At 34.9% G+C, this 20,515-nt stretch overlaps 1 protein-coding gene across 1 annotated transcript; it reads left to right on the top strand.

Annotated features, from left to right (window-relative positions):
• Positions 1 to 4,791: 4,791 nt before the first annotated feature.
• LOC104082739 (WD repeat-containing protein 70-like) lies at positions 4,792 to 17,450 on the top strand (the record flags this gene model as incomplete). The annotated part of the gene is made up of 4 exons (XM_009585969.1): positions 4,792 to 4,851; positions 10,094 to 10,227; positions 15,434 to 15,587; positions 17,374 to 17,450. Coding segments are annotated over 4 exons (425 nt in total), but the record flags the coding sequence as incomplete, so codon positions are not given.
• Between the last annotated feature and the right edge of the window lie 3,065 nt (positions 17,451 to 20,515).

Genomic DNA, 20,515 nt, shown 5'->3' with positions numbered 1-20,515 from the left:
TGTCCGTTAGGAACCCAGTTATTCCGTCTGTCTTCTAGTGAGGCAGCAATCATCTGTGTCAGACCACTTCCGTTAAATTTATTCTGTGAAACCCTCATTTTCACCAGAAATGGAGAAATCTCTGTAAAGTGTAGCTCTTGCCTCCTTCTCTTCACTCCTGCCCATGAACAGATAGCATCTTCCATGTGGAGTGTACCAAACCAGAAACCCGAAAGAGCAGGGTGTGAGCGTTTACACTTCCATCAGAAGGGTTTTTTTAGTATAGTACTTAAGGTATTTGAAGTAAGTAGTAGCCAAGCCAACTTTATCCTCTTCTCCTCCTCAAGACAGGGAAAGTGCTCACCTTTAGTTTAACCAGTTGTAGTTTTGCATGTTTTTTCTCCATGCTGTACCATAGCTCTGCTCCCACAAATGAGAAGTCTCTTCAAGTCTCCAGCCAGTCAGCTCTTCAGGAGAGTTCTAAGAACACAGGAGCTATCCAAAAAAGGAAAATCGTATTTTCTTCCTGGGCAACATATGATCTTGGAATCCTCAAGGAAGGCAAGATCCTTCATGCTGGAATCTAAGAACAATTGCAAATACAGAGAAAAAAAATTGTATTGTTTCCTCAGTTAAATTGTAGTCTTGTGGGTGCCTAGAAAAGTTCCCATTTAAGGGCCTGGTGCATGAAAGATTACCTATAGCTTGCAAGTCTCCTTTGCACAGGATATTTTCCATTTAGTGAAATACAGACCTCTGCATACAGAGCAGTAGAGGTACTTTTAGGCATAAATGCATCATTCTGCCCTTCTCTGGTTGGGCGAGGTGAGTCATTGGAGGACCTATATTCTAACTTGTAGGGGTATTTTTAGGGGGAGGAGAGGTCGGATTCTAGTGGATGAATTTATTTTTCACCAAGTGCAGTTTGCAGTTACTGCATATGTGAGCTCAGCAGAATATATCATTGTGGAATTTACATTTTGTTTTTTATAGTCTTTGCTTTTATCCATTTAAGCCGGGGAACATAATCCAATGGTCATTATAAAGTCATTCTAAAATGACTTTTGGATGGTCAGTCTATTAGAAAGGCTAAGAGATGGTAAAGGTTGAAGTATTTTTTAATGTAAATTCCTCTCTCTGATATGTTTAGTGGATTTTTTTATTACTTCTGTAGGACCTTTCTCCCCAAGCCAAATACTTAGTTTGTCATAGAGATACCAACCGATTCTTTTCCCGCTTCCTGTATCCCTCTGTCTTCTGCCAAGTCCCAATCATTATTATTGCCCATATTCACAATCCCGAAGATATTGAAGGGTATCTTGTAGGATGTAGAAATCTAGATTTTAACCAATTTTTCCTTTTTGTGTCTATTCTCTCACTTGTCTGGTTTGACCTGCATCATTGGTTTATTTGATTTTTTGTTTTTATCTTTGATTTTTCTCAAGAGATCTTGGAGACTCTGACCTAGTTTCAGCCTGTGGTTTCTAGTGGCATATTTTGTGAGTTGCTTGAGGATAAGGAAGCTCCCAAAAGGAGTAAGAAAAAAAAATCCACAGTATTTAGGCACAGTGGCGCAGTGAATAGAAGAGTGTTGTCAGGCACAGGAGCTTAACAGTCAGCTAAGGCTGGAATTCCCTGAAAAAATGTAACTGCAAACTGCAGATGTGATGCCTGACTTGCAGTGTCCCTTTGCAGAAATTATTTAAAAGGTAAGACTTTCCATTTTTGAGAAAACTGGTGAACTCCTAGAATACACTGTTCACAGATTTAATATATATTAATCCTATGTAAGCCAGGGAATTGAGAATTTTTGTAAAAATATTAGCAGATATGTCAACACCAAAACTGTTTTCCTTTGTTTCTGCTGAAAGAGAAAGAGAAATTTAACATACTGTCTTTTCCTGATACGGTTTTTTAAAAAAAAAAAAAAAAAGAAAAGAAAACCAACAAAAAATCCTGTAAACATTTAATCTCATCTAGTTTTAATTACAATACAAATTTTCCAGAACAGCATTAATGAAATATTAAAATCAATTTGTGTAAACTTAACAGCTGAAATCCAAGCAACAACTGGAAGACCTGGAAGTGCCAGGTACACTTTGGGCAAACTCTACCTTTTCATTTTTTCAGACTTAAGTAATATTCCAGCATACATCGGATCCTGATGTTCAAATCAGCATAAAATGTATTAACTATATTTTCCTTTGAGAGTGTGAAAAAAGGATTTGATGGCATTCCTTATTCTTTGGAATGTAATAACTAGAAAAGTGGTAGTTGCATCTGGTTTTTGTGTGTGCATGTAGGTATTTGTTGTAGCAGGTTAGAGATGTTTATATATTTAATGTATCTATTAAATAAATAGATACTTATAGCAATTTATAGCATTAGGAAGTTCATAGTTACTAAAATAGAGTAAACCACCTTGTTTTTTTTTTTAAATGTTTGGCTGATTTGAAGATGTTATGCCAAGATACGTTCCTGGACATTGTTATCTTAATTTTTTGTTTTGAATAGTCTAAAGAGTTACTTTAACTGTCAGGCATCCCTTGGACGCTGCGGAGCATAGCACCACTAGCACTTGCCAAACATCTGACTTTCAGACTCAGGCTGTTTGATTTATCGGGTGGCAGAATGTATTCCTATCTGTTGTTCTCCCTTAAAGATAAGTACCCAGAACAGTCTTCAACATGAGTGCACTGTAAAGCAAAAATGTTTTTATGTGAGTGGTTAACTCTTCTTATTAAAAGAGGGATTTGATTATTGTCACCTGGAGGAGCTAGCAATTAAAATTAAGTAAGTTTGTTCTAGCACATTTTGTTTATTAATAATTTAATTTTTTTGTTTGAATTATTAAAAAACTCTTAATGTAGTTAAGATACCCTCTCAAAAAATAATTCGGTGCTGACGCAATATAGACATAAAATACCTACCTTTGTGGTAAGGTATGTGAAATGAGCAACCTTATAATACTACAGTAAGTGGATTGGAATACGAAATAAGCAACCTTACAGTGATTAAGATAAGAATGACCAAAATGCTGTTTCTCGTTCCAGTAACAAATGGTTTCTGTGAAAGCCTTTGATTTACAGCAGTATATCTTTTCGTTGTGGGTGCTGGCAGTGTGAATCTTGGAAGCTGTTTGTTTCTTTTTCACACTTCATTTTTACGGAATGTGCAGCGGCTGTTGAGCAGTTTTTTGCATCCCAAGAACAGCAAATACCAATTTATACTGCAGGGAATGATGAGGAATGGAAAACTTAACTTGTATTATAATTATACCTTTGTCCGGGTGCTTTATAGTGTCAATTGAACAATAAATTCATTTTCATAATCACAGCTTTACTTGGAATTTTGAGTTATACCTGCTTCTCAACTTGTAAACCACTTAGTCTGTGGAAGTGTCTCTTCATGCCATGTGGGCTATACCTTTCACAATGTTATCTGTAGCTATTTGTAAACCTTTACTGTTACTTTTTCAGACTTGGCATGGACCACAGTCCCATAAATTTTTTTTTGCTCAGGTGCATATATGATTTCCACGCTAATACTCGAGTTCCCTTTCAAACACCTGTGACTATCAAAGATGTGCTTACGCTGTGAATGTGAAAACAGAGGGCGTGAGTCTTCTGCTGGCTTATCTCTGTATATATATGTGTGAAGAGGGAAAGAAATTATACAGTTGTTTTGGGAATCAGAGCTGTTGTTAGCGGCAAGAAGTAAAGATAGAAGAAGGGTAGGTTTGGCTAAACCAAAGATAATCAAAGTTTCCATTTCATCAGAGAAATAAAGCTGATAGAACTGCAGGATAAAAGGAGAATAAAGGAAATCAGCCTGATGCTATAGAGACTTTCTGTGTTGAGCATGAAAAAAGGGAAGGAATTGACAGAGGTGGATAAGGAAAGGCATATAACGTATAATATAAAGTGTGCTTAAAAATTATTTTAAAATCAGATTTCGGCAACTGAAAATTATAACAAAGATGTCGGGCATCAAAATGATAGATTGTGTCTGTTTTAGGAAACTTAAGCATTTTGAGAATAATGATTCAAATGACCTTTGTAGAACCTTGCAATCACTTTAGTACTTTCAGTACATTTCTTTCTGTGTAAATTAACTATTTTCATGTTTGTGTTACAGATGTTAGTGTGATGTGTTAGATGTTTTAAACTGTAATTGTCTTCGATCTGTATGTTGCTAGTAAATGAAATTCCCAGAATTATATTGACTATGTTATGGCTGCCATCGCAGTGGCAGTTGTGAAGACCCATGAGAGCTGGGGATAATGGCACAAGTGGAAGTGTGAAGCCAGTCCATGATCTTAATAAATCACATAGATAAGTTAGCTCCTATAATGAATGTCTAGATTTTTTTCATTAATTTTGTTAACTTCACAGAGTCCTTTCATTTGAAAATACATTGTGTAATAATGATGGATTGACTAAATCAAAATTCAAGATTGTTAGATATTGGTGATAAAGAACCAAAGAGAATTTTTATGTTTTATAAAGAGGAAAAAACCAGGAAATCTTTCCCTGTTTTTGTTCTTTTTTAAGGTAGTCTCATATTTTTAAATAATTATTCCTCATATTTTTAGGGGTATATCCATGAAAATAAAAATCTGGAATCAGTCTCTTGTTTCTGATTTCCCCCTGCTTTCTCCTCCTCAGGTTATGGCTGGTGTGAGGGAAACCTTTCTTACTTTTACATATATTGTAGTACTGGGTTTTTTGTTTGGTTGGAGTTTTTGTTTGGTTGGGTTTTTTTTTTGTCATAGCACTATTTTCACAGAGGTGGATTTTCTTTTTTTTCCAGAACCCTGTCAAGAAAATTCCAGATTCTCATGAAATTACACTCCAACATGGGACAAAAACAGTAAGTGATAACACGTCTTCAACATTTCTTGTTTTTCTAGAACTGAGCCAGTCTATGAAATAAGTTAACAAATACTTATTGTCAGCTAAAGTTCAAGAAGCTAATTCTTTTTCTTAATTTGTTATTTTAGTCTAGCTCCTTTCTTACTGCAATTGAAAGTGTGTTTTAGGACTGCCTTTTTGTTTTCTTGTAATAACCCAAATGTGGCTCCATTTGATTCCATTGTAGTCTCATTTTCTTCTTCCTTTTTGTCAAATACACTGTCTGCAATTGTTAGAGTTCCTCTTCAAGGCTAGACCTTCCTAGACTTTTCTTTGGCTGGTCATGCATTTCAAAGAGAATGTTACTGCTGAAGTTTCTAAGCCTTCTTTGTAGGTGAATACAGGTCTCCTTCATTCTCCTTGAATCTTTAAGTGCCTTTTATACACCATTGTCAATTTCTTGAAACCTTGTTCTTCCTTGTCTTTGACTGCATCTTTTCTAGGTTTCACCTCCAATATTGCTCCTTCACTTTCTTTTAAAGAACTACTGTCCAACTTGGAACTATCATTTCTTTGTTCTCAATATTTTTATCTCTGGGTAGTCTCATTTTCCAACACAAATTCAACTGCTTTTATGTGCTGATTGATCAAAGATCTGTTTTTATAGTATGGAGTTTATTTTCTGGCCATGAATAGCCCCAAATCTATTCCCAAATCCTTTCCCCATATTCTTCTTTGGTCATTAAAAAAGATGCTGCTGCTATTGATCCTCTTCAGTTTGGGCCATTACTTAGGCTTCAATAAGAAAGTAATACTAGACTTTCTTTTATTGTTATTATATCCTTGTGAAAGCACTGTTAATAGTTAGTTAATAGAATTCTCACTCATGGCAGTCCTGATAATTTTTTTGGAGAGGGGAAAAAAAAAGAAAGGAAAGGAAAATAAAACAAAATTTTAGAAAAGTGCTTTTTCATGAGGTGTTAAACAGTCTAAGGAAATGTATAATTTTCCTTTTTTTAATTCTTCCGAAAACTCATGGATTCGTTTTCTCTTTATGTAATTAATATAATAATACACTTAATTTAACATTCAACAATATTAAATAATTATTTAAAATAATAAACTTATTAAATTAACAGATAAAATTAAAACATTAAACGTCAATAATTTATGAGTTTAAGGTTTGAATTTTTAATAATTCTTCATATTTATTGGACATTTTAAAGGAATTTTCTGGGGGTTTAAACTTTAACAGTAAAGATCATAAATGATTTTTTATAAGCTTTCAGAAATAGTTATTTTCAGAAGTGTCTATTCATAAACGTGGCATCAAACTTTGTAGTCTGTCCTGGAGTGGAGAGGTGACAAGGCTTACCCATTTGTTTTATCATAGTGCTAGACATACAGACGTAGAGGGAGAGGAAAGAAGTAAGAAGTGTGTTATAAATTAAAATAGAAAAATACTCTCTTAAGACTTGTAATAGATGCATTGTATTACATTAAACAAAATGAGAGTGGGGTGGATTTTTATGCATGCAGTGCATGTAACTTCTTTGCATACTAATGTCTGTGCATACTAGGATTTGCATCCTCGTGTACTAGTGCAAACAGTTTTCCATTTTACATGTGACAGTAATTGCTTCTGCAGTATGTTTCTTGAATGCATGTCCTAACAAACTTCATTATGTAAAATTTTTTGAATTCTTTTTCTCTATATTAAACCAGTTAATCTTTTGATGACTTCTTAAAGCGTAAGCTTATGTTATTTCTAACTAAAAGGCTTTGTAAAGTGGAAGTTACAGTTTTGGAAGACTTCTGAGGTATTTTGCCTGCATGAGAATGCAGCTGTCATCACCTAGAGCAGAGGTGAATTATAATGTGGGTATATATAGTACAGTTGGATTAGACTGGATGCAGTGAATGAAATACCTCATTGAAAAAAAAAAAAGCTCTTCTGTAGAAAGACTATCTTTTTGTTTTATTTGTTTGGTTTAGAATAATGAAACTACTTACCCATGTCATTACACACATATATGGATGGGAGCAAGTTCATATCTTGATATCGGTGTTTCACTGCAATGTTTTAAAATACAGTCTTCTCATTATGTTCATACAGTGTACTGTATTTCAGCTAAACTTATGTATCCCATCTGTACCTCTTCAATCTAATGAATGTGGGTTTGATGATGACTCTATTCCTGTGCAGCTGAAAAGTCTCAGAAAAGATTTCCCAAGCTGGAGAGTCTTTCCAGAAACCTGATTAGTTTCCCAGTTGCCTTGCTTGTACTGTGTAATAGGAGTTACTGTTCACAATGAAACTTCAGGGATATATATATATTTTTTTTTCTCCTGATACTTTTGATACATAGGTGGGTATGAGAAACAATATGTAATCGGAGGTATTCTGAACAGTGCTTTCTAACGTCTCATAGCACAGCTGCTCCTTCCTATAGTAGTTATTGTAGAATAGAATACTTGAGTCTATTAATTGAATGCATGCTTAATCTGGAGATGCACAGGTTTTCTGCATGTTAGAAATCATGAATGAAATGAATGGGATTCAAAATTTGCATTTAAATGATAAAAGCGACATTTTTTTGGAAACACGTAAGAGGTTGCATCTGTTTTATTTGAAAATCAGATATGTCACAGTGACATAATCACTAAGTGGAGTTTCATTCCTTCTTAGGGATAGCACAAAGTGGTATATTTAAACACTTGATTCATGGAAGTAAAAAGAAAAATGTTGAATCTATTGGTAACTCTGTAAATTAGTTTTTTGGGCAGGGCACTGGGTTAGGACATCTGATGATCCTTTGCATTCTTTATAAGAATAAGGTTTTAGACCTTCTCTAAAAGATAAGATTTCTGCAAGTGAATGCCTCTAAAATAAAGCAGGACAATTGGATTGAGGAGGATTCAGTTGCCTGGTGAACATCAGCATCATTTCTGCAACATCTTGGTTTTCTTGAAAGTACCTTTTTCACACTGTTGGCTATATGATGGCACTGTATGTTTGAAATACATAGTGAGGTACCAGCATGAGGAGCAGTGTGAGCCTTAAGGAGGAGATGAATAGAAATGAGTCTTTGATAAAATAAGGAATACCTAAGTGAGCCTTTTCTGCGTGAAACTGCAGAAAGAACACTCAAAAGAAGCCCATACTCTTTCATGTTAGGAAACCTTAATTTTAGCAAAACAAATTGTCCATCTTAAACTTAAAGAATAAATTCCATTCATAACTGGTGTCTTTATTGAAACATTTATTTTCTGTAGGTTACTTTTTCAGCTGGGCATGGAAAAGGGAGTATCTCATGCTAAATTCCATTTTTTAAACAGTGTTTTGTGTGGGAAATATTCAACAGTTTACATAAGTTTTAAAAGTCTTCATAACGCAGTGTATATACTAAAGCTTTAAAAAAAAGTACAGTAGTAGGCTGTTGTATCTTTGAGACAAGGTTTTTTTGGTGGTACTTTTATGTGTTTGCATTAATTCAAAGTGACTGTCAGTACTTTTCACGTATACATGTAAAGAAGATACTTAGAGATGAGCATCCTTATGTGCAAATTATTGTAATTTTTATTCATGAATATCTGGAATTTCTAATACAGGTTTAGACATCTGAAAGTAATTGGCCTGAGTTTTTTTTTTCCTGCCTGAAGAAGTTTAGCGTTGCTAGCCTACGGCTATGACACTATTCTCAGGTGTTCTCTTTTACTCAGAAATTAAGGCTTTTCCTTCTTTTATTGTATATATAGGTTTTTGGTTTGGTTGGTTTTTTCCCCCACAATTTTCTATCAGGCTGATTGTTCTTGGTGGAGTATAAGATTTTTTTTTTTTCCCCTTCAGAATTTTCTGGCTCATCTCTTCAAATCCCTTTCCAGGCATTTTCTAGAACTTTTTTTTTAATTATTATTATAACTTTATTTTCTTGTGTTGAAGACTGTCTTCCTTGTTGTAAAAGGATTTCTGAATCTTTTGATTTTCTGTCTTGTGTATGTGGAATGACCCAGGTTTTTGTCCAATGGTTAAAAGTCATCCTCTGGTTAGATCTAGGTTTTACCCATGGTCTGCCTAATTTGAAATGCCTAATAGAGGTTAAATGATGTTCTAGGGGTTAAAACCTAAGCATGAATTCCATATGAGTTTTATCTTCTCATGAAAACTTCTTCAGTCATTTTAACATTTCAAGTTGGGTGTAATTTTGAGTAATTCTAAAAATATTTTTGTTTTACAGTTTTTGACATCACTTTTCAGCACCATCTCATGTAGATGACTTACTTTTGGAGAGTTAATCTCTTCACTTGACTTAAAAATTAATTGAGCACATTGTCTAGCTAATCTTATATTAACACTTGAAATCATGGTAGTAGATCATATTTTCACAAACGAGAAAAGAGAAGAAATCATTTTGAAGGTAAATGAAAGGATGTTTAATCCATGAGATGCTTTCTGTTACTCACACTTCTCCATGTGGTGATTTGAACGCTACTATAATAAAGTTCTTCAAATAGAGACTTAAAATAGGATTTTCACTGAAAATCCCATTTTAATCAACCTTTGATTTGAGGATAACAAATGAGAGAAATGAGCATTAAGCATTCTTTCCTCAAAGTTCTGAGTGGCTTTTAAGCAGCTAGTTTTGTATATAAAACAAACGGTTTTTGGTTAAGTCTTTTAGAGCTTTTTTAGTTAAAGTAGTATCTTATTAATTTTTTTTTTTTTAAATAAAGTTTATACTTTCTTTTTCCCTTCCTTTTTTCGGAAGAGAAATTTAACCAAAAAATGTGTATATGCACATGAACTGTCTTGAATAAACTAGCGCAAAATCTTAAACTGATGGATGTTAAATGCCATTTCGGTATCTTGCTAAAAATATTATTTGTGCTCTTGAGAAAAGTCTAGAGTACAATTTTCTTCATAGAAATGAAACATATCCAAATCCTGCAATGAGATAATTAGAAAGCAAATACTGTAAACTAACTTTTCTCAACTGTCTTCAGTGGTTTATTCAGATTATATAATTTCCATTTCCAGTCTCCCTACCCCTTCTAAAGTACTCAGACATTATACAAGGTAGTGAAAATTCAAAAACAAAATATAGCTGATGTATTTTAGGAAGAAACTAGCACACCGAATTTTTTTTTTTTACTTTAGTAGCATTTTATATTTTGGTGACACCTGAAGAACTGTAGAAGAAAAAATAATAAAAAGCTTGAATGATCTTGATTTTTAATTTTTTTTTTTTTTTTCTGTATAGGTTTCTGCTTTAGGGTTGGATCCTTCAGGTGCTCGTTTGATAACTGGTGGATATGACTATGATGTTAAATTTTGGGATTTTGCTGGAATGGATGCCTCTCTCCAAGCTTTTCGGTCACTCCAGCCCTGTGAATGGTAGGCATGAGAACTGCCTTTTTCGCCTAAGACTGTGCCTATGTTAAGCTCCTAATAGAATGCACAAAAGCCTTGTAAGACAGCTTGTTTTAAAGGCTTTTATATCCCATTGTACTTTTTGTGGTAAATGGAATGTGAACCTTAGAACTTGTCTGCTTATGTCTTTTCATGCTTTTTCCAATGACTTGCATGTTTTCCCCGTTTAGAAAGCTACAGGTGAATTTGCAGATGGAATAGTTAATAGTTTATCAGCAAATAGATTAAGAACCTCTTAAAGAGACAGGTTGACTTTCATAGTTGTAATCGAAATTAACAGAATACACTTTCCATATGTACCCTGCTTATATAAAATTAATGACAGAGAAGAAAGTTAAAACAGTTGACACCTTTGTGGAGAGCCTCTGTAGTTGCGGCCAATATTTCTGAGCGGGGGGGTATCTAATTTACATTAAATCCTCTGTTTCTGGAAGCACCGATCCTTTGCATTGCACTGATAAATGAATAGCTACATAGTGTGCATTAAAAAAAGTATAAGTCTATTGTATTTTTTAAAGAACAAAGTGATATATTTATTTACATTTATCTATATATTAAAAAAGAAATTACAGGAAGCATTTTTTTAGAGAGTGATTTCCATACTATCCATGCTGTTCACTGGTAATTCAGCAAGTAAATGAACCAAGTTCATTTATTCATTCCAGAGTATTGGAATATGGAATTCCTTCAAAAGAAGTGCATGTCTCATGCATAGCGAACTTTCAGATAAACACATTCATAAATTAATAACACAGTTGTTGTAGCAAGGTACTTTCTAATGTCTAACTAATGTGGTGCACTTCATAAGATACTTTGGTACGCTTAGAAAGGGGATTTATTTAATTTATTATGTACAGTAAGTAGTCTTTAGAATGTCTATTTTTAATCATTATTGTCTTAAAAAGCTACAGTGGAATTTTGGTCAGTTTGGACGGTTAGAATGTGTATGACTAATTATAGATGTGCCAAGAATCTAGATAATGAAAGACAAGAAAAAGTTGGGGCTGTTAGTCTGAAAAGGAGCAAAATAGAAAGGGATTCTACTGAGGTACTAAACTGTGAAAAATCAGGAAAATAGAAAGTGTCCTTTGACTCGTTATGCAATTCTAATCGCTTTGACAGACCTATTTTGTTATGATAAACCAATGAATGGCACATTTGCTTTGAAAACATAACTTAGTAAACATGCTGCTTTGAAATAAGTAAATAAATAAATAAAATTCTCCAAACATGAAGTCACATTCAGACTTTTCTGGCATGAGTTTCATTTACATGATTAGTTAGCAGGATACAAATGGTATTTTCCTCTCCTCTGTCATAACTGAGCAGTAAGAAAGAGCTGACAGTCTTTACTCGCACAGTAGATTGTTTTAGCTGAAGCATTTCCAAATTGAGCAGAAGAGTGCATTCAAATATAGTAGTACTTGGTAATAATGGTATAAAACATAAATATATATAAAAACTAGTGTACGTTAACGTCCCATTTTAAGGAAAACAGCTTGCAAATACCTTTGTAACCTCCTTTTGGCAAAAACTGATGGTAAAATATGAGCCTTAAAGTGCTTGTTATCGCTGACACTGCTTGTTTAGTGTGTTGTAAGTATCTCATAAGTACTTTTATATGAATATTCTTGGTGAAATGTGCATTTTTGTGGTTTGAGCATGTTGAAGTATAAATGAAATACATAAAAATATAAATATAAAATAATATTAAAAATAGTATTGACTGGTGAAAAGTTTGAGAATTTCACTTATGTTGCAAGTCTCATGTACTAATTTTGGGTTTTTAAAAACAGGTTATTTAAGTACCCCTTCTGTATATTTTTGTAAACTTAAAACTGGAACTATAGCTCTGTATGGTAAAAAGATCCAAACTCAAGAAAAAGTTCTTTTGTGCTGACATTGAGGCATGCTGGTGAGCACTATGTGGAATATTATATAAATTATGCCCAGGCATATATATATTCTTTTTTTTTTTTTTTCACTATGGAATTTATTGCAAGGCCTATTAGCATTCACAGACCTTAATTTCAAAGAATTCTGAGGAGTTCTGGTATGGAAGCTTTAGGTGTTAGCAGAAATCCAGTTCTGCACCATAAATTTAATTTCATTTTATGAATAAAAAAGCCTGAGAACAATTCCATATTGTCCAGGCTCCATTTTTTAGCATAATATCAGGTTACTCTGTTAATTTCTCCTTGGATTTGGGACATAAGGAAAAAAAAAAAAAAGAGCCTGACAAAAAACTAGTACCTTCAAACCACACCTCAGCGTTAAAGGCGAAGGCAAGGGTAAGGCAAAGCTGTGTTAGGTGTGTAGAAATTATTTGTGTGTCACAATTCTACTCATGTATGTAGCTCTGTTCTGCAGGTTCTGGCAGAAAGTACTATGCATATTTGGCAGCTTTGAACCAAAATGACTTGGATTAATGCTATTAAAGGGAACTGTTTTTGTAAGTTTCCCAAGACTTTTGCTTTAACAATAACAAGAACCAAAAATGTTTTCTTTAAGAACTGCCTCTGCAGAGCCTCACTCTTGGTCATACTCCAATAAGCATTTGAAAAGCGGTAATTTCTGGGGCTTTGCAAATATCCTGCTTACAGAACCAATTTTTTGGACATGATTTTAAAAGTTGTATTGCACAGTCACAAAGGTGTTTTGGTTTTTGTTTTTTGCCTTTATATAAAGGTTGTGGAAATCTTTTCTCTCAGACTAATTTTTTCACATGACTGATTTGATGAATTATTAGTCATGTTGCCATTGTGCTAGGCACTGTAAAATCAGGTGCTTTTCCTTGTTAGAAGAAACTTCTAATCTAAGTTAGGTTATTAGCTTCTAATCTAAGTTAATTGTTCCAACATGCTGATACAGAACTACACAGAAGCAATGAGATGATATTGGTCAAATTACGAACAGTGCTGTGTTAGCAGTATTAATGTCTATAGTTTTAATTTCAGTACTTCAGTATCTGAAAAACAGTTTTCTCAGAAGACTCTGTGGGCCTTTACAAATTGTGCATTCTCTCAGAAATCAGATTTTACTTCTGGGCAAGCTGTCTGATCATAGATAGTGGCCAAATCCTCTTCATACATGAGGCATGCATCAAGCAAAAATAATCTTTTAGTGTAGTTTTTAAATGTTTATTTTTTGTTTTTACATTTCAACAATAAAAAGTGCAAAACATGAATCTGTGCTTTGGAGATGTGTTGGGTATTTTCTTTTGACAATTTCAGCATTAGAGTATGAGAAATATAACTAGATAAGTGCTTCATTCTGCATGCAATACTCAGGTGGGGCTCAGGAATATTCTGAGCTTTGTACAAATCATGTGATACGGCAAGAGCACTCGGAAGTACAACTGGGGAAAATTTTTAATTCCTAAGATACTTGTTGCTCTAAAGCTGAAGCTGATGGATTCTTTAGTCTAGGCTTATCAGCTGTCTGCAAAGAATATTCTAGACTTTAGATACTGTTTCTCATTTGGGTTTCTTTTTAATTTTTTCAATGTTTCCTCTGAGCTTAATGTGGCTGGCCTCCTTTCCCCTCTTCTGAGCAAGTATCCATTTTTGCTCTTGAGGCTCAGGATGCTTTTTCAGACATCGCCTGTGATCTATTTTGGAAATTCCCAGATTTGAGTGTCTCCTTTCTACTAAAAATCAGAGTTTATAATACTTCGGCCAATTTGGCTGCCAGTTTGTATTACATAATAGGGTGCTTGAAGCAATTTTTGTCTTTTGAATCATAATGTAATCAGTTTTGCCAAACATTTTTTGAATGAGAAACTTATGCTTAGTTTACATTACTATGATCAATGCAGAACTTTTAAAAAACGTATTACGATGTTTTATGTGTTTTGTGTAGTAACTCACAGTTTGAGGACAGATCTAACAGATAATAGTTATTGCTGAGTCAGTGATGAAGTCACTACCATATAAGATGTGAAACGTTAATTAAGTTACAAGTTGGATAGTCAGTTTTGTTGATCATCTGAGAGTTAATTTTACTGATGTAAAATTGTGTTAAAAAGTAGTTTCCTTAAAGTTGCTAGGATTTGAATGCACATGGTTATGTTCTTCACCAAAAGGAAGATACTCCTTTAAGGACAGTTTGGATGCCTTTGGAATCCAAATCTAGCTGGCAAATGCATTCCAGTCCTTAATTTGGGGTTAATTTAGCTGCAGAGCTGAAGCATTTATGTAAAGTAATGTTACTGTGCACATTCTGTTAATGCGCTAGGATATAAATTCTGACAGGTATGGAGCGGATAGACTGCTTTGCATTCTTTGCCATCCTTGTAATGGAGTATAGCCGGGTGGGGCATCAAAGGGATGCTTCAGATAGAACAACTGCAGTGAACTTTGTCTATAAAGCAGAATGCTGAGAGAAGATGCTGAAGCTGGAAATGGACTTCTCACTCGTCAGCCATCTTCCCACTTTCAGTTAATGGTTTTTGTCGTCTTGGTATTAGTCCACGATTTCTGTCCCAGGTTTTCTCAATCAATAGAAGACATATGTAAGAAAACCTTTACAGCAAATGAGCAGTCATTTAAGACACAGTAGACTAGGCAGATTGTTATCTACTGTCATGTTTGCAGGGTTGATGGTATATTTAACTTTATTTAAGATTCTGATTAAACTGTGGCCCTGAACATAGAAAAAGATGCAAGAATGCTGACACATGACTAATTTCCTGGTGTACAATGTACAGTGGAGTTTTATGTAGGACAACATCATCCTTTTATAGTAATTTATAGATTACTGTAAATCTACATGTTGCTTTTGAGAAGATGATAAAGAATTCTCAGCCTTGAAGAGCTGAATCTGACAATACTATTTTTCACTTGGAGTTTTAAGAGCATTTTTAAAGTTAAATATGTTTGCCAGAAATGACATTTTAGGTGCCAACTTTGTAAATAATACTGTTTGATGTGCTCTGTGGTTGAAGAAGGAAATGTGACATGCGTGCACACACACACACACAGAGAGGAATAAAAAGCTTTAATCCATTAATCTCGGATGGTTTTTTTTCCCCACTTTTTTTGGTATAGGAATGTATATAGGTCTTTTTCTGCAATACGTTTTCTCACCATTGATGCTTTTGTTTTAGTGTAGGCTTACAGGAACTGAAATTAATTGAAACATTTTCTTTCTTTTTCTTTTTTCTATTTAGTCACCAAATCAAATCTTTACAGTATAGCAGCACAGGAGATGTCATTCTCGTTGTCTCCGGTAACTCTCAGGCAAAAGTTCTTGACAGAGATGGCTTCCCAGTAATGGAATGCATAAAAGGAGACCAATACATTGTGGATATGACAAACACAAAGGTAAAGTCAGAAATTAATTGAATGCCAGAACACTGACAATATAGTGTATTTTTGCTCTTAACGAGAAATCTCATGAGGTTCAGTAGGGAAGAATGCAAAGCCCTGTCTCTGGGATGCGATAGTCCTGTGTATTGATACGTGCTGGAAGTTGTGGGACCTTCATCCATGGAGGTTTTCAAGACCCAGCTACACAAAGCCATGGCTGACCTGATCTGGTGTTGGCTATAATCTGGCTTGGAGTGGGAGGTTGACCTAGGTGAACTCAAGAGGTCTCTTCCAGCTAATGTATCTATGATGCTACAACAAAGTCATCTATTTAAAAGTGTATCTTGTAAAAATTGTCAGCTTCCCGCATATCCTTCTCCAAGCAACCAAAAAAAATACTAGAAACTATTGATCTCATCTAGTCTCTTGCTTTCTTCTACCCTCCATTCTTTTGCTAATACAATTTACCTTTTTCAAGGCAGGGTTGGAGGTTGTTATTATTGTTACTTGCATGCCATAAGTGTAAGACTAATAAGCAACAATGTGTACATTTTTAGTGGTAGTTAAAAATGCAAATGGAGAAGGGCTGACTGATAGTTTTGAAGTATTTTTACAGCAGTTGATTGGGTTTTGACCCCTTTGCCTTCATATTTCCACAAACTATATGAAACAAGGATTCCATTTACATAGATGATTTAAATTAAGGTCAATTTTTTAAATGGCTTAAGCCTAAAAAGTCATGATAAAATCTACTGCTCACACTGGTTATAAGGTTGACTTATTTATTACTTGTAAAGTATATTGTCAAATAACTAGACTAAACGCTGTTTTGCCAAAAGCTGTTCTTGTCAGATGACTATTTCTTTTGGCTAGTCATATGTATATAAAACCATCAAATACTAACATCTGCTTTAGTTTTTGTTTACTTAAAAATAATTCAGGTTTTCTTTCTCTTGTAAACTTCTAGAATTCTAGTGTATTGTGGTCCAACAGTCAAAATGCTAAAATATTTGTTGTATCACCTCATTAACTTTTCAGTATTTCTCTCCATATTTGTGCTTAAAGCAAACTGAAATAATTCCAGCATTGCAGGAGTAGTTTCCAAATTTCTCTTTGGATGTAGTCAATGAGCATGTGCCTGCACTTCAAAGAAGTAAAGCCAACTGGACAAAGACATTTTATATTCATAGTCTCCATAATGGCAATCACTTACTTCGGTTAAAATCCTTACCTTCTGTTTTTTCCATTCTAAAGAAACAGGGCTGACTATTCAATTTGCAACTTCTAATCTTTTATGAAAAAATCACCTGAGGTTAAATCCATCTTGACTTTTGAATTCAGTTTCCTCATTTTTCTCCAGCAAGGTCTTTGGATAGTGTAGTTTGGCATTGAGTATGTATATTGTGTCACCCTGATAATTCTTGTTATTCCTGTTATTTTTGTGTAGCTTGGAACAATTTGCATGACACCATATTGATGCCTGTTGTTTCATCCTTTCTCTGCATTACAGTTTGCCCAAGAGAAAATGGGGAAGTATGATTCCATGCCACTTTCTGAAAGAAAAAATATAAATAAAAGAATGGCAGGGTTTTTATAATTTGAAATTGAAAACAAGCAAGGATGAAATGGATTAGAGTACATAAAATCTGTTAAATCATTGTGATGTGAGTCAGCCACTGCTGTGGTCAAAAGGGTCTGATTTGGCCCTCAGCTTTCACTTGATTCCACTTGAAGGATTTGGAGAAAATTTATAAGACATCTTACAAAACTTTGTAAGACCCCTTTGTGTTCATTTCCTTAGGGTCACACAGCAATGCTCAATTCAGGCTGTTGGCATCCAAAAATAAAAGAAGAATTTTTGACATGTTCTAATGATGGGTGAGTATTGAGGTCTATTTTTGTCAGGGTGTTTCGAGAGGCTTGTTTGGCTTTTGTGTTTTAATATTGTGCCCTAATTTGCTTTAAATATCATCCTTTTAAATCTCGAGCAAGTGCTCAGGACAATATTAGGTGAGATCTGGAAGCAAAAATTTTGTTTCAGCTCTAGATAATTAATATATTTTGTCTGTATTATTTTAGTTTTGTAACTTAAAATTACTTTTAATGATATTTCATGAAAGTTGTTGGTTAAATATGTTTTTACAAAAATTCTTGGACAAAATTTAACTTTACACAGTGTATCTTCAGAGTAGAATAATTCCTATGTCAACACTCAAATGTAACTGAATTCGCTGCGAAGATAGAGTATTTCAATTGGAAGTTGCAAGTTTTATGTTAAGTTTGACAAGTGTCAAAGAGACTGTTAGAAATTTTGTGGCTTCAGTCTTGCCGTTTGATTGTAACCACAAGGGTGAAAATGTCACTGTGGCAATTGCATTAATTAATAAAGTTACTGCAGCTGTCAGTAGCAAGATCATGAATTATTTTTGAACTGATGTTTCAAATATGCAAACTCCTTTACTCCAGAGTGACAGTGAGCGGGAAGACTGAATTGCCTCACTAATGTGTCTGTAGTGTGGCCCATGGTAAACAGAAGACTCCAGTTATCAATTACTTTAAACGACATGGGTTTTTTTCCCAAAAGAGACCAACTTACTGGTTTAACACACATGGTACATGAAAAAATTATTTTAATAGGAAAATTCACAATTTCTGATAAGACTGTGGCAGAAGGAAAAAAAAATTAAATACTACAATGTGATTTATGGAGCAGTTCAATTGTAAAAATACATGCAAGTTAAGCCAACTATATATTTTTTCCAGCTTGTGGAGACAAAGACTTTACTTCCATAGTAGAAATATTTATTAAATGGTAGAATAGACACTTTTAAAAGTTTGTTGCTCTTTGAATGTACTTAGACATTAGTACAGCTTCTTAATTAGGTTGAATAGGTTGTAGATAGTGAAAAACAAATTAAGATATTATAAATTATGAAGATTGTCTAATTTTGTCTCATCTAAGCAAGTGCCTAACTAATATACCAAATATGGATTCAGTGCATCCCTGATGCTTGAATTGCTATGAATTGAAATGGTCTGGTCAAGTAAGTAAAATCCAGATAAACACTACTATAAATGGCTGCATAATTGCATTTTCAGAGACATGGCTGACATTACAGGAAAAGTATTTTAAACCCATTTCATTTTGTTTCATGCTAGTGACAGGTCTTTCCAGGATTTGGACATGTCATGTGAAAAGAAACAATTTGGATTGCTTAATTTGCAACACAGGACTTAAATGTTAAAGACAGTATTCCATCTGTGAAATTTAATAACAACAGAAACTATAAAGTCTCCAAAGTTTAATCAGTAATTCATCTTAAGACTGGAGCTGTAAATTAGAATAGAATAGAGTAGTTCCAGTTGGAAGGGACCTAGTCCAACTGCCTGACCACTTCAGGGCTGACCAGTTAAAGTTAAAGCATGTTATTAAGGGTATTGTCCAAATGCTTCTTAAACACTGACAGGCTTGGGGCATCGACCACCTCTCTAGGAAGCCTGTTCCAGTGTTTGCCCACCCTCTTGGTAAAGAAATGCTTCCTAGTGTCCAGCCTAAACCTCCCCTGACACGGCTTTGAACCATTCCCAGGCGTCCTGTCATTGGATACCAGGGAGAAGAGACCAGCACCTCCCTCTCCACTTCCCCTCCTCAGGAAGCTGTAGGGAGCAATGAGGTCGCCCTCAGCCTCCTTTTCTCCAGACTAGGCAAGCCCGAAGTCCTTAGCCGCTCCTCACAGGACATGCCTTCCAGCCCTTTCACCAGCTTTGTTGCCCTCCTCTGGATGCATTCAAGGACCTTCACATCCTTCTCAAATTGTGGGGCCCAGAACTGCACACAGTACTCAAAGTGATGCCGTACCAACGCTGAATGCAGCGGGATAATCACCTCTTTTGACCGGCTGGTTATGCTGTGTTTGATGCTTCCCAGGGTGCGGTTTGCCTCCTGGCTGCCAGGGCACACTGCTGACTCACACTGAGCCTGTTGAACTTGAGTAGGGAGGGTCACCTGATTATGCCGATGTCTAGTGAGCTTGGAAAACTTAATTCAAAAAGATAAATAAAAGTGTTGTTTTCATTAATTATGTTGTATAAAGGTTTGTTAGTGAGTAGCACAGCTTTGTGTGGCTTTGGTACATAGAGATTTCAGGTAAGAACGTTTCATCTAGTTTGAAAAAAAAAAAAAGGTCTCCCAGTCCTGAATCAGTCTTTCTACAGGGCAGGAGACCTGCCTGTACCCAATTTTACATTCCTGACGTTATACATGGATGTGATTTGGCATTAACAGTCCTCGACATGTTCCTCTCTGTTATACATGATCAAGAAGATCTATATCCATAAGAGGAGAAGTGAAAAGCTTTACAGTATTGCACATCAGAGGAAAAGGTGAAATCAAACACCTACTCATCTCAAAGTTTTTTATCCTGACAGTGCACTGCTGCTCTTGTATACAGTGAAGACGAGCTCTGGAAATTTTGCAGCAGATTTCTGCTAGTTTTGTTCTAAAATTTGTACTAGACATTGATGTAAGATCAAATTACTTGAATTATGGTGACTGCTCTGGAACTTTTAATAGGGAATGTGTTGCTATCTGTATCTCTAGATGTTGAGATTTAATCGTCACATTGGAAAAGGAGCTGCCACAACTGGCATGTGGGGGGAAGGACACCTAACACTGAACACCAAAATGGGACCCTTTGGAGGGTCAGTCCTGAGTGTGTGGATGTAGGAGAATGAAACCAGTGTTGCTTTTAATAGGCATGAAGGAAGGTTGAACATCTTCCAGTTTTGCTGGCTTTAGTCTCTGTTGGACATCACACGGAACACTAAAGCAAGGTAGTGTTAGCGCTTAAATAGAGACTTCATTCACTTGATCAGTATTTCTGTGTGGAGAGCTTCTGTGTACTCCAGACCTGGTTGCCAGAACAAACATCTGTTTTTAAAGA

This window comes from Fulmarus glacialis, unplaced genomic scaffold, assembly GCF_000690835.1.
Source record: "Fulmarus glacialis isolate BGI_N327 unplaced genomic scaffold, ASM69083v1 scaffold12939, whole genome shotgun sequence".
In the NCBI taxonomy this organism is placed as follows: Eukaryota; Metazoa; Chordata; class Aves; order Procellariiformes; family Procellariidae; genus Fulmarus; species Fulmarus glacialis.
The sequence above is the reverse complement of the archived record's forward strand: the minus strand, read 5'-3'. Positions and strand labels throughout refer to the sequence as shown.